This window comes from Phocoena phocoena, chromosome 18 (assembly GCF_963924675.1).
Source record: "Phocoena phocoena chromosome 18, mPhoPho1.1, whole genome shotgun sequence".
NCBI classification, from domain to species: domain Eukaryota; kingdom Metazoa; phylum Chordata; class Mammalia; order Artiodactyla; family Phocoenidae; genus Phocoena; species Phocoena phocoena.
This window is the reverse complement of record NC_089236.1, coordinates 12,450,836-12,463,685: the sequence shown is the minus strand read 5'-3', so window position 1 is coordinate 12,463,685 and position 12,850 is coordinate 12,450,836. Positions and strand designations below refer to the sequence as shown.

At 43.2% G+C, this 12,850-nt stretch overlaps 1 protein-coding gene across 1 annotated transcript; it reads right to left on the bottom strand.

The window, feature by feature from the left end:
* Positions 1 to 8,467: 8,467 nt before the first annotated feature.
* Positions 8,468 to 8,791, bottom strand: SERTM1 (serine rich and transmembrane domain containing 1). The gene has a single exon (XM_065896271.1). The coding sequence runs from the start codon at positions 8,789 to 8,791 to the stop codon at positions 8,468 to 8,470; it is 324 nt and encodes a 107-aa protein (XP_065752343.1).
* Positions 8,792 to 12,850: the final 4,059 nt, after the last annotated feature.

Genomic DNA, 12,850 nt, shown 5'->3' with positions numbered 1-12,850 from the left:
TCTTGGATTTCAGGTTCCCTCTCTCCACCCTGTAAAAATGCTGCAACGGGTATTGAGCTGCAGGCTTAGAGATGCCACGCAGACACGAGGACCCCAGGAATTAAGATGCTGCACCGGGAGTGGAGGGCCTAGACGCTTTGGAAGCTGGTCCAGTGCTGATCTGCCTTCCTGTCTATGTGTTATATGCTAATGGCATGGAGCGCTGTATGATTCCTCACACATACTAAGCCCTCTTGACCGCCAAGGCTTTGAACTTGCTGTTGCTGCAGGAATGCCGTCTTCAGCGCCCGTATACATGGCAAAGAGCTGGCTCAGGCGTCCTCAACTTGGAACAGGCTTCTTCCTCTATGTGTTTGCTGTACCTTATACTTACTTCCAGTAGAGCTAATTTTACGGCTTTGTAAATTCTAATAGCAGTTTGTTCCCACCTCTAAGCATTTAGCTGAGGCTGGGTAGGCACGACACAAAAGTGTGCATTCGTGTCTATGAAGTGAAAAAAGTCACCAAGACATTTGGAAATGGATAGCAAAAGCAAATGGTTAATATAATTTTTAACTTTGCAACCAGTTGTTTTCATATGTTTATCCCTTGTGTGAATAAGCAGAGCATATAGACCCAATCAATAGATGGAAGACAGAGGAAGAAGAGGTCAATTTGATGTGTGAGGAATTATTACTTTTTTGTTCCTTTTTTTTCCCCAGGTAAATCTGTGAAACCTCTGTTTTGATTTGTGGTCTTTTTGTTGGCTGACTTTGAGTGATTGAAATAATAGAGATTCAGTAATTATCTTTACACTGTAATCCTCAGATGATCATCCTTTGGGATGTAATTTCATTTTGGGGAAAGAGAGCCCAAAAAGATGATCTTTGCAGCTCAAATAGCATCATCTCAGAAAGGCCTCTCTTTCCACTTGGTCTAAACTTCCAGTTACACTCAATTCTTTCTATTTCCTTTTTCTACTTTATTTTTTCTCCTATGCACTTAAATTATCTGACCTACAATGTATTTTACTTATTTATCATGCTATTGTCTGTTTCCTCCACTAGCATACAAACTTCTCGAAGGGCTTTGGTCTGTTTTGCTTACTGTTGAACCCTAAGAGCAAAGAAAAATCCTGGCATATAGTAGGTGAGCAATAAATATTTGCTGAAGGAATGAACATCTCTTCTTTTCATTAGGAATGAGTCTGCACCAAGGAGGGGCTCTCTGTGTGCCTTGTATATGTGTTCTCTGCTCTCAGCTGCTGTGGAGCTGAGACGTCTTTGTGTCCATGCTCTGGAAGTAGGGCCCTTGCTCAGTGTTCCTGGCTCCAACTTGGGCACGTGTATGAGAAAGGAGGCTGTGTGGGACCTGTGTCCGTGGTTAGATAAGACAGCAATAGCCTGTGTTCTTCTCTCCATTTTCAGCAGGTACACATTTATACTGGCCTGGGACATATTGCCAAGTTTAATATTTGGTTATATAGTTATTCCTCAGTCACCTTTGTGAGTAAACATTTTCCCAAATATATCTATTAAAAATGACGATTTCTGGGGTTCCCTGCTGGCGCAGTGGTTGAGAATCCGCCTGCCGATACGGGGGACGCGGGTTCGTGCCCCGGTCCGGGAGGATCCCACATGCCGAGGAGCGGCTGGGCCTGTGAGCCATGGCCGCTGAACCTGCACGTCCAGAGCCTGTGCTCCGCAACGGGAGAGGCCACAACAATGGGAGGCCCGCGTACCGCAAAAAAAAAAAAAAAAAAAAAAAAAAATGATGATTTCTGAATGAAAGGAAGAGAGGAGTAAAGAGCAGTAGTTAAGTTGCAGAACTTAGAGCCTGATTCTTTGGGTTGGAGTCCTGATGATTCTGCCACTCACTAGCTTTGTGACCTTCCTCAGTTTCCTCATCTGTAAAACGGGAATAATAATAGTATCTACTGCAAGGAGTGTTAGGAGTGCATACACAAAGTTCTTAAAAGAGTGATGTGCAATAGTGACTATGTAAGTGTTGGCAATTAATGTTATTTGTCATTATTATTCCTGCTTGAATAACGGTCTTGAGCTAAATAAGTTTACTTTTATTGCTAGTAGTAAGCATGTTTAATACTTTTAATATTATTACAACTGATATTATAGTAAACAAATGAATCTGGCATTTTATTAACCAGAACTCCCTCCGGACTGGCATTTATGCCTATAGAGCTAAAAATGATGTTTATAATGATAATTCTGGGTCACTGGGAGATCTTGAATTAGCTTCTGAATTATCAAAGTTACTACAGCTTTGGGGTTGAATGGATTTTGTTATAAAGAAACTGTAAAATACTTTTTTGAAATATAATAGTCCAGAAGTAGCAATGTACAAAAATTCTTCAGTAAGTTTACATTCTTGAATGCCAGGGAGAGGTAGTACAAAGACTCCTCGAAATATAAGGGCATAAAGACAGTCTGAGAACCAGTAATATGGTGTGCAACTAAACAGCACATACTGGGAATCCAGAGGTACTGGTTCACTGGGCAGCACTGGATGATTTGGGCAAATATGCAGAGGCACTGTGTTGCCTGACATCTCCAGGCACTGTCTCATCCCACCCTGACTTTCCTAGGGTGATTCCAATTTTGACTGTAACCCCAAATCTCTCCAGCATATTCATGACGCTTCATAAGTCAGAGGGTGCTCACCAGTAGGCTTCATTCTTGAACTGTCTTTCCGCCATTACTGCTCACATGATGACACATGACTCTGTCCCCAAAGCCCGCAGACCTTGGGGGGTGATAGGCTGGAATAAGTCAACAGGGCCTCATGTTTCTTCGCTGAGGCTATGGAAGCTTAGAGAGGGAGTAAGGGAAGCAAGATGACAGCAGAACAGGTAGGGCCAAATGAATGAAAGGTTAGGTTGGAGGTGTGAAAAAAAGACGACTGGAAGAGGAATTAAATTCATGAAGGTAGAGAGAGTAGATAGTAGGCAGGATAACACAGGGGTATTTGAACTGTCAGGAGCCAAACGTTCTACCCAGCGTTTGCTTGATATTTGCACATACAGTACTACTCACCACGTATTAAGCAATGTAGTATTAGATGGTTTACATACCATTTCTGCTTAATTTTTACAACCTGTAAGGAAGATACTGTTCTCTTTACGTTATTAAGATCATGGAGGCTCAGAGAGGTTGCCTAAGGTCACGGAGGTAATAATTAGGGCTTAAGGATTTGAACCAGCCTCTGTCTGAATCCACACCCTGTGTTCCATGGCACATGGAGTGAGTTAAACAGGGCAGGCAGATAACTGAGCATAAACTACCCAAGAGTGTCAACTATTCACAAGAGGCTAGAATCATAAAGAATAAGCCGTATAGTAGATAAAGCATGACTGCTTTTTCAGAAATGGAATTTTAAAAGTAGCAAAATTTTAAACACTTCAACTTTACTGCAGTATTAGTTTTATTGGAACATTAGGCACACATCACGTTAAAAATACTGGAGGGCTTCCCTGGTGGCGCAGTGGTTGAGAGTCCACCTGCCGATGCAGGGGACATTGGTTAGTGCCCCGGTCTGGGAGGATCCCACATGCCGCGGAGCGGCTGGGCCTGTGAGCCATGGCCGCTGAGCCTGCACGTCCGGAGCCTGTGCTCCGCAACGGGAGAGGCCACAACAGTGAGAGGCCCGCGTACCGCAAAAAAAAAAAGATACTGGAGTAAGAGTTACATGGGCTGAAAATGATTGAAAGACTTTAGACCAGGGCCAAATGGGGACAAGTGAGGAGAGGAGAGGAGGGGAATCTGAGTAGGTGGGGAGGTTGGGGGAGAAGGAGAGGGAGAGAGAGAAGGAGGGAGGGGAGAGGGAGGGAGGGAGAGAGGTGAGCGTGTGGAGGAGGAAGGGAGTTGTGTGGTAACACTCGTTCTAAGCTAAGACCGTTTCCATGGCTAGAAGATGAACAGATATTTGTAGCAGGGAGAACAACTCTCCACCCACTCCCATACCCCACCCAGGGTGGATCCGAATAGAACTTTGTGTCCATCTCTGGTCTATTTTCCACAAAGTAGCTAGAGTAATCTTTCTTAAACATAAATTCAGTTATTTAACTTCTCTGCTTAAAACTGTTCAGTGGATTCCCCCCGCTCTCCAAATAAAACTCAAATTCCTACTATAACCTACTAGGCCCTGTATAATCTGCCCCTGCCTACCACTCCAACTTCATGCTGTGCACCTCAGCACTCTTACTTTCCTGCTCACAAGAACTGAGATCTTTCCTGCCACAGGGCCTTTGTACATGCTACTTCCTTTGAAAAAATACTCTTCCCAGCGTGTTTCAATGCTTACATGTGATCTCATCAGAAAGGCCCTTCCTGACCACCATATCTTAAGTGAGTTTCCCTTCTTGTCTATCATTTCACCATTTTATTCTCTTCATAGAGCTAACTGTAATTGTAATTATACATATTGTTTGTTCATTTGTTTCTGTATTTTCTTCACTAGATTATAAGCTTCCTGAGGGCAGGAACTATATCTGCTTGTGATACTTTGTTACAATGGACTTACTTGTTTATTTAATAAATACCTGATGATAATGATGTCTCCCTACAGTGTTCAGGGTGGCACACCCTCCCTCAGAAAGGATCAGAGCTAAGATAAAGAAAAGCAGTCAGTACTTGGAATGGTTTGATGAGGGCTCTGAATAGTCAGATGTGAAGTGACTACAGGAATCAGTGAGCTCTGTTGTAATGAAAGGAGCGTTACTAGGAATTGTCTCTTACAAAATAGAGATGTTTAGGCTGGTTTTGAAGTTGAAGAATGGTTAAGGAGGAGCTCATGTGCTCTGCTCACTGTTGAGGGCAGGGTTATAGTGAAGTCAGTGGACTGTGTAAACTGTGTTGTCTTTGAACACTGAGAATTGTTTGTTCCTGGGAGGTTTGTGTGTGTGCGAGAGTGTATGCTACACACACCACACACACACACACACACACACACACACACACATGTGGGATTCTGAGAGCTCCCCACTGGTGACCAGGAAGAAAGAGCATAGTTGCCCTCTCAGGGGAATAGACTGAAGGGAGCTGGCCTGGGAGCCCCAGAGCTCCCCTTGGACTCTTCCGCTTCAGCCTCCCACCAATCACCCATGGGAACTACCGCCTCCCCGCACACCCTGTTCTGAGTAACTCAAGTTCTGGGAAGTGCAGTGCTGAGGCTTGGGTTCTGTGTGTTGTACCAAGTAGGATGGATCTTAGAGGGCCTCCTAAAGGACAGGGGGACCTGGCATTGGTCTGAAGTGGGAGCCTCTTCAGTGGGGAGAGGCAGACCTCAGGCAGCAAGTCTAGACACTGGGGTTTTTATTGGAGAACGTTTCCTTTTCATTCGCTGTTCATTCATGTGCTGTTGTTTTCCTTTGCATCGTGGAGATAGTCTAGTTTGGATACTGTGTAAAACATTTTCTCTCATTTGATAAACCTCATCAGTGACCCCCCAGTCCTCTAACCTAGGCTGTTATAGGCACATGATCTTGTGAAAGAGGTGCTGTGGGGAAGAAGGGCTGTGACTTTCCTTAGGTCCCTCTTCCATGGAGCCCAGTGTGATGGCAGCCACTTTCCACCTAGGAAGGTGGCCTGGAGTTCAGCCCCGCACCCCCACAGTGGGCAGGGCTGTGAGCCGTGTGAGGGGTGAGGGGACACTTTGCTTGGAGAGACAGCAGTTACTTAGGCAGCGGTCCAGAGGTAAGACCTCCCTGTCCTCCACAAATACGCTTGAGCAATATATGCGACCCTTTCTCTGCCACAGTGTGTCCTACTGACCATGAGCATCACCCAGCATCCTTGTTAAAAATACCACTTCCCTGGCTCCACTCCTGAGTTCTGGACTGTGGCCCCGGAACCTGAATATTTCCCAAGCATCCAGGTGATTCTTCTGATCAGGGAAGTGTGGGTCTCACTGCCCCAGAGGGAGGGGACCCTTCAGAGGTGGGGAGAGGCTGACATTTGGGCCACTAGTTATTGACCCTGCTTCAGAGAGGACGTGAAGGAAAAGCCTCCCTAGGAGAGAAGCTTGTGGACGACCTCACTGAGAACAAACAATAAGAGAAGAGCCAGGCTTTCAGTGGGCTTGATTTCTTTATTTATAAACCAGTCTTCCAACCTTTCTGAACTTCGTAACACAAATTCATCTCAAGTTGTACAATCTGTTATCCTGACAAGCTGGGCATGACAAATCCTGTTTTACAGCTTTGAATGTTGCTTCCAATCACTCTAGTTAACCTTGAGAGCTAGAAACATCATGGCAGGGGGAGGGGGAGGGGTGTGTGTGACTGCAAATTTAAAAAAAATGTTAGTTTTACTTTTAGAAGCCTTTAGATCTCTTCCAGAAGGAAAGAGTATAAAGTTACCCCTTAGAACAGATCATACTAAGATTGTACTGTTGTGTGGCAAATTTGCTCCTTTATTTTTTAAAATCAGTTCATCCAAGTCCTTTCTTCCTTGGTAACCAAAATAGCACAAGATTAATCAAAGAGCAAAAGTGATAATATAGATGCCTCTGTAATCCTGTGCAGCTTTCACACAACTCTTAATTGGGAGTGTGTGAATATATATATATTATATATTCTGAGAATGTGTTGTGTACAGACACACAAACACACACACACACACACACACACACACACACATATACACACACAGAATGCTATAATGGTCTAAAATAGCAGAGTTTTTCTGGTCCAGCATTTATACTACATAACATTCTAACACACTGCCATGCTTTAAATGACAGCAAAGGCAAAATTTTCACTAATTATACATTTTAGGGCAGCAACTCTGTGCAGGTCTTATGGTGTTTGAGGACATTTTTGATATATATAAACCTTTCAATGTGGTCTGATTTAAGTGAGGCTTATGGATTTAAAAAAAAAAAAAGCCTTCTGATCTTCACTTACCGATCCGCATTTCTCTCAGCATTTTAGAATGACAAAGATAGACCCTGTGAAAATGGCGGATTCTTTATCCCATCCCAGTTCTGGATGGAGATGCCACACAACCAAACCAAAGGGTGGGTTGAAGGCCCACCACTTAAGATTAGTAAATGTTTTGGACAAGAAGGATCCAGTTGCCATGGGCAGACAGGGACATGCAGATGCAGTGGGCTTTGTAGGCTGAATACATTCAGTGTTTACACCGTGGACCATTTATTTTAAAAATTAAATTAAAATTCTTACTCTTAAGAAGCCACAGTTTGCTTGCTTTGTTAGGTTTTTAGGGGCAGTTGATTCCCTCCATATTCCATGTCTATGTTCAGGTGTGTGGCTCATTTCATGGACAAAGCCTGAGTTCAGGTGTGCTCGGCTGACCACAGTATGGCAGCCCCAGGATCACTAAGCTCCCAGCAGCTACCCAACGTGAGTGTTTACAATTTTAAACATAAATCCACATCCTGGAATCCTAATGTAGAGTATTATGTTAACACACAACAACAAGTTATCAGAGACCTGTAACGTGCATGGAGTATATAATAACATGGACATTAGCTATCGAGTCTTCTAAGTTTTGCAACCTAATGTGAGTGAACAAACATCTGACATCTTGGAGTCTTACTATAATTCTGCACTAAACTTATAAAGACTGTGAAACTGAATAAAGGAACATATACAACTGTGAGGAGTTATTACTGTACAAAATACAACTAAAGTAGTATTTTCCATATGTGTGATTCCATTGATGGGAATTACAGATATAAAATAAACATCCTGGTGTCTGTTCTGACGCTTCTCTTAGTAATAGCAACAGCAATTATCACAAAGAATTCCACCATGTTAGGGGCATTATGACTATAACATAAGTAGGTAAAAACCCAAGAGGCAGAAATACATTACAAATGGCATTATAACACATATTTGTCTTGCTATTAAAAGTTAAAGTCTTCCAGAACTTTTCCACATATGACTTAATTCATCAATAAATGTGATTTAGAAAACATTTAAAATATTTTTGTCCCCGGTTTTAGAGATGTTATACATGAAATCTAAATTGAGTCTTTTTTTTAAACTGGTGTTTCCACTTTATCTTTTAAATATGGATAATATCTTTCACATTGCTCAGACTTCACTTAGCCAGTTTCTGCTGAGTCCATTGATTTTACAGTGTTGTAAGAGAAGCCAAGTGCAGAGCCCTGATCCAGCATCCTCTGCTAGGCCGCCTCAGGTGAGTTCTGCCTCAGGTGTCCAAGAGGGTGGCCTGACCCACTGAGAAGAAGCCAGCCCCAGATTCACCAAGCAGTCTGGGTGAAATTCTGCACCTTGCATGCATTTCTGTCAGCATCAACTCCGACATGATGAAAAGCATCATGAACAGGAAAAGAAATCAGGGCTGAAGGAGAAGGAGAACTGGGTCTAATCAGTGGAAGAGAACAAAATGGGCGTTTCTTTCCTGAGGCACGTACTTCATGCGACACTTCCCGAGGGAAAACTCCCCGAGGGCCGCAGCATTGAAGGATTCTTACATTTTCTTCAGGAGGAAAGGTTTGAAAAAGTGGACCTTTGCGAGGAAATACTGCAGACTTCCAAGTTGGTGAAAGAACTTCCAGCGTCGCTTGGATACTCCGGGTAGGAGGAACTGGAGGAGATGATATTTTTGAGCCTCTGGAGGGCAATGATTAAAAGTAGAAGCAGGAAGGCTAACAGGCTGAGGAATATGGACACATAGATGTAGACATTTGACAGGTGGCCTGAGGACGGGTCCACCGATGTGGACAGGGATGTGGGAAATAGCTCGAGGAAAGTTCCATTCTCCATACTCCCCGAGAATACAGATGAAGAGTCAGGTTCAGACATCTTTATGGAAGGTCAAAGAATGCACAGTATATGAAAAGCAGTTTCACACAGGGGTCAACAGGGACAGAATCAGCATTCTTTTTGTCATGATAGCATCAGCAAACATTGCGGGTGGTTAAATCAGTACAGCAAAACTCAGTTTCCAAGCAAAGGCAGCAGGGTATCAGGTGTCCATCACTGCAAAAACAAAGACAAAAAAACCAAAACAACTGAGTGCATTATTCAGAAAAAATTACATTTGAATCTCACTTCCAATTTTCATTTCAGCAAAGGCTTAATTATAAAATCAACCGGGGAGGGAAAAGAATGAAATAATTTCCCCAGGAACAAGTAATGTTTCTGTCTTTCTATTACAAATGATGATATAAAAATGCACTTTTATTTGATCTCCACAGTACCCTAGGTGCCAGGTTTCTGCAAGGAACTAAAAATGAAATAAAAAGGAATATATATTTCTGATACGTTCCATCTGCTGAGATTTCAACAGATGCTCCAAGTGCATGCTCTGAGAATAGGACCCCAAAAGTTAGCTCCAAACCTTCCTCCTCCAGAAAATGAATTCCCCTCACTCTCCAGCCCACTAGCATAATTCCAGACCAGTATTTCCTTCTAGTATGCTTAGGAGAATCACTGCACATGTAAGTTTGCTTTTCATAATTTGCTAATTTGTTTATTAAAATATATCTTCTTGAGCTTGGGGGCCATTTCTACATAGTTCTTTTCTTTTAGGTCTACCTCTGTACTTTGTTCTGCATATGTTAGGCATTCAGTAAAAAACCTTTAGATTAACTTAGAAGAATAAAGGTTTGATTTCCTCTGAATGGTAGAAAGAGTACTAGCTTTGCTGTCAAGAGATTTAAGTTTGAGGCCTGAATTCTCCTTTATCTTTGGGAAGTTGGGCAAATTGCCTACATTTTCTGAGCTTCACTATTCTCATCTGTAAAATGGTATATAGTACCTGCCCCATTCCCTCACTGTGTTATGCAGGGATCAAGATAATAGGCAGGGAAGCACTTTGTAAATTGTTAAGATTGGGCCAAAATGAGTTTACTGTGTGTGGGTTGTGTGTGCTTGTGTGTATGTGGTGGTGGTGGTGGTGGTGTGTGTGTGTGAATGGGTGCTGAGAAAGAAATGCTCTTGGCCATGTTCCCCCTCCTCACGGGGTCCCTATGAGGAACACTGGAAACCAAGTGGACTGAATCAGGCAGATAGCCCTGGGGCAGAGCATGATTCTGCAGGCTCCAGGCGTGGGGGCGGGTGCCGTGTGTCTCTGACACCCTCGCATCCGTGACTGGGGAAGTCATAGCCAGCTTCTGCCTAGTTTGTGCGGGGGCGAGGGAGGCAGCCTGAGGAAGAATGATCCCTCCCGATGGATGACTGTCTTTCCTCAAATCCAGAAAAGATGCTCTTCCTAGCTCTTTATGGCATTAGATCATTTTGTTGTAAATTTCCAATTTCCTTGCATCGGATGTAGGGAAACTAATGCGAAAATATCCACTCTGCCCTGGCTTTCCCTTTCCCTAACCTCTGCCCTGCATTTTACCTTGAAAACTTGCCTTTCCCTTCCGTTCCCCAAATCTAATTAAGTGGCTGATTCCTTGAGGGGCTGACAGTGGCCGCTGTGGCTGTGGCTGAGTGGCACTAATGATCCCTGGGAAGGAGGGGACCCTCCTGAGAGGCCTGCCCTGTCGGCACTCAAGCAGGCTACTCATCTTAGTGGCTCCTCAGAGGCGGCCACGGGCAGTTCTAGCGCTTCCTAAAATAATTTGACTCCTAGTCCTCATTACACTTTGCCTGCTGATTTTAATTCCACTAAGTCTGCTACAGGCTCCTAACAACCCTTAGAAAGAGAGAGGGAGAGAGAGAATCACGGTGGGACTACAAATGTGTCACAGTGATCTGGCAATACCTTGTCTCATACAGCACATAAATGCTTTAGGGGAAAACAGCAGCATCTCAGAGATAGCATGATGTATAGGCAAGAAAACTAGGAAAGAATCTCATGGGCTGGATCAAAAGAAATCTTCAAGATGTTTTGGTAAGACCTCCTAAGTCTAGCTGAGGAAACTGGGAGCAAAGAAGCTGATCGATTTGACAAAAGAAATGTATCTAATTAGAAGATAAGCCGGGACTTTCAGCTCTGCCCATCCTCACCCTTTATACCATCCGGTCTCAATTTTCCTACCGTTTGGTAGTAATGATTTTACATACTCTTTTTCTGGAATGGGCAAGAAGGTAGGGGCTGTGCATTTTATGTTGCTCCACACACAAACTAGTTTGTAAGGGAGGTAGAGCAGAAATTATTATTCCCATTTTGCAGATGAAGAAACTGATCAGCAAAGAAATTGTGATTTACTCAGGGTTCACAGCTAGTCAGCAACAGAGGACTGACAAGAACCCATGCCTGAACAGCATTCTTAGTTTCCTCAAATATGGTAGGAAGAGAAAATGACGAGACTCAGGTAATTAGTTCCCACCTGCCACTTATTTTGAACAAGCTCACAGTTCAGTCTTGATATATCAGTTTTCCCATTTGTCCAATGACACCTTTCCTACCTCTCCACGAGATCCTAAGTTAGGATCCAAAATCATACTTCGAAAATGATAAAAGGCCATCCAAGTAAAGGGATGGTAGACAGTTCTTTCTCAATGCCTAGAAAGACTAGAGGAACTTCCAGGTCTCTGCTAGTCCAATAATTCTGACACGTGCAGGTCATCGATTCAGCTGGAATTGGCCGATTTTTCTAAAACCAGCTTCGCTACCCAGAACTGTATAATTTTCTGAGGGTGAGGTTGGAGGCACAGATAATGTCACTGGCAATTCAATGGCAGGGCTCACAACTGGCTGCCAGACCACTTGCTAAAACAAAGGTATCTCTTTACAGTGTAAATATTCCAAGAGCACTTTTCACATCCTGAAGATCACCTTCTTTCAGACAAAAGCCCACTGTGAGCCTCAAATGTCTATGGAATCGTTTATAGCAAATGAGGTTAAGATTTGGGGAAAGCATCTGATCTTCCAAGTGACATTGGAAGATGGTAGAAATCAACAGATGAAACCTTGTGTCCTTATTTGACATTTCACAATTAAGTAACTTCTCTAAACATCCTCCCCCCAATACTTTAGATTTAATATTACTTCCAGAATACTTCTTAATTTAAAATGACAGATATACGAATTTCATTTCACTCTTCTACTCTGAAACAATAGAGCATATGCAGTGTTAGAAATCATTTTAATTTGATGACATTAGTTCTCATTTTCTTATAGATGTTTTAAAAATTGATAAATCTTCTTTCTCTCTGGTGAATGTTTTGACAATCTATGTATAATGCTGAGGACGATCCAAATTGTGTGTGTTCAGGCACTGGGACAGTGTGAATGAGGCCCAAGGAGGTACTGTGGAAACAAAATCAAACAAGTGTGTTTCAGGATGCTGCTTTTTGGGCTGTTTCTTCCAAACAGATTGGGTTCAAAGGAAGGAAGAAAGCGACTTCATCTTAAATGCATAGCCTTGACCTATCTAGGGGCATCGACAGCACACTCTCATTTCAGGTAGCACCTAAAGCCATGTGGGGATTGTGATGCTTTTTTTCTGAGCCATTCTCAGAAAGTGATTTTTGAGAAAGGAAAATGAGACAGTGAGATCACAATATTATAAATGAAGATCTGTGGATATGTTTAAGTTCATGGTCAGCCAGCCTTCCCTTTGTCTCTTGGAATAAAGAACTGTGCTGAGGAGAAATCTACAAAAGGCAGTCACCTCCTGAAGTGAGCAAGGACTGACTATAATCTCACCGTGAGCCCAGCCGGGTGGGAGATGGAGGGACCTCAGGGATAAGTCGGACCTTGGCGGGGGGTGGGGGTGGGTCTCTGCTTCCATGTCACTCAGCGCCCAGCCACTGTGACTCCTCTGAAAGAATGGAAGCTTTCCTTCCCATGGGGTGTTTAGGGCTGTAAAGTTTTGGAGGAACAAAGCATACTCTCTGGTGTGTACCTTGCTACTTGGTAAAAGGAAGAAGAGCTGACAGGCCCTTAACTCTTGAGTTCTCTCACCT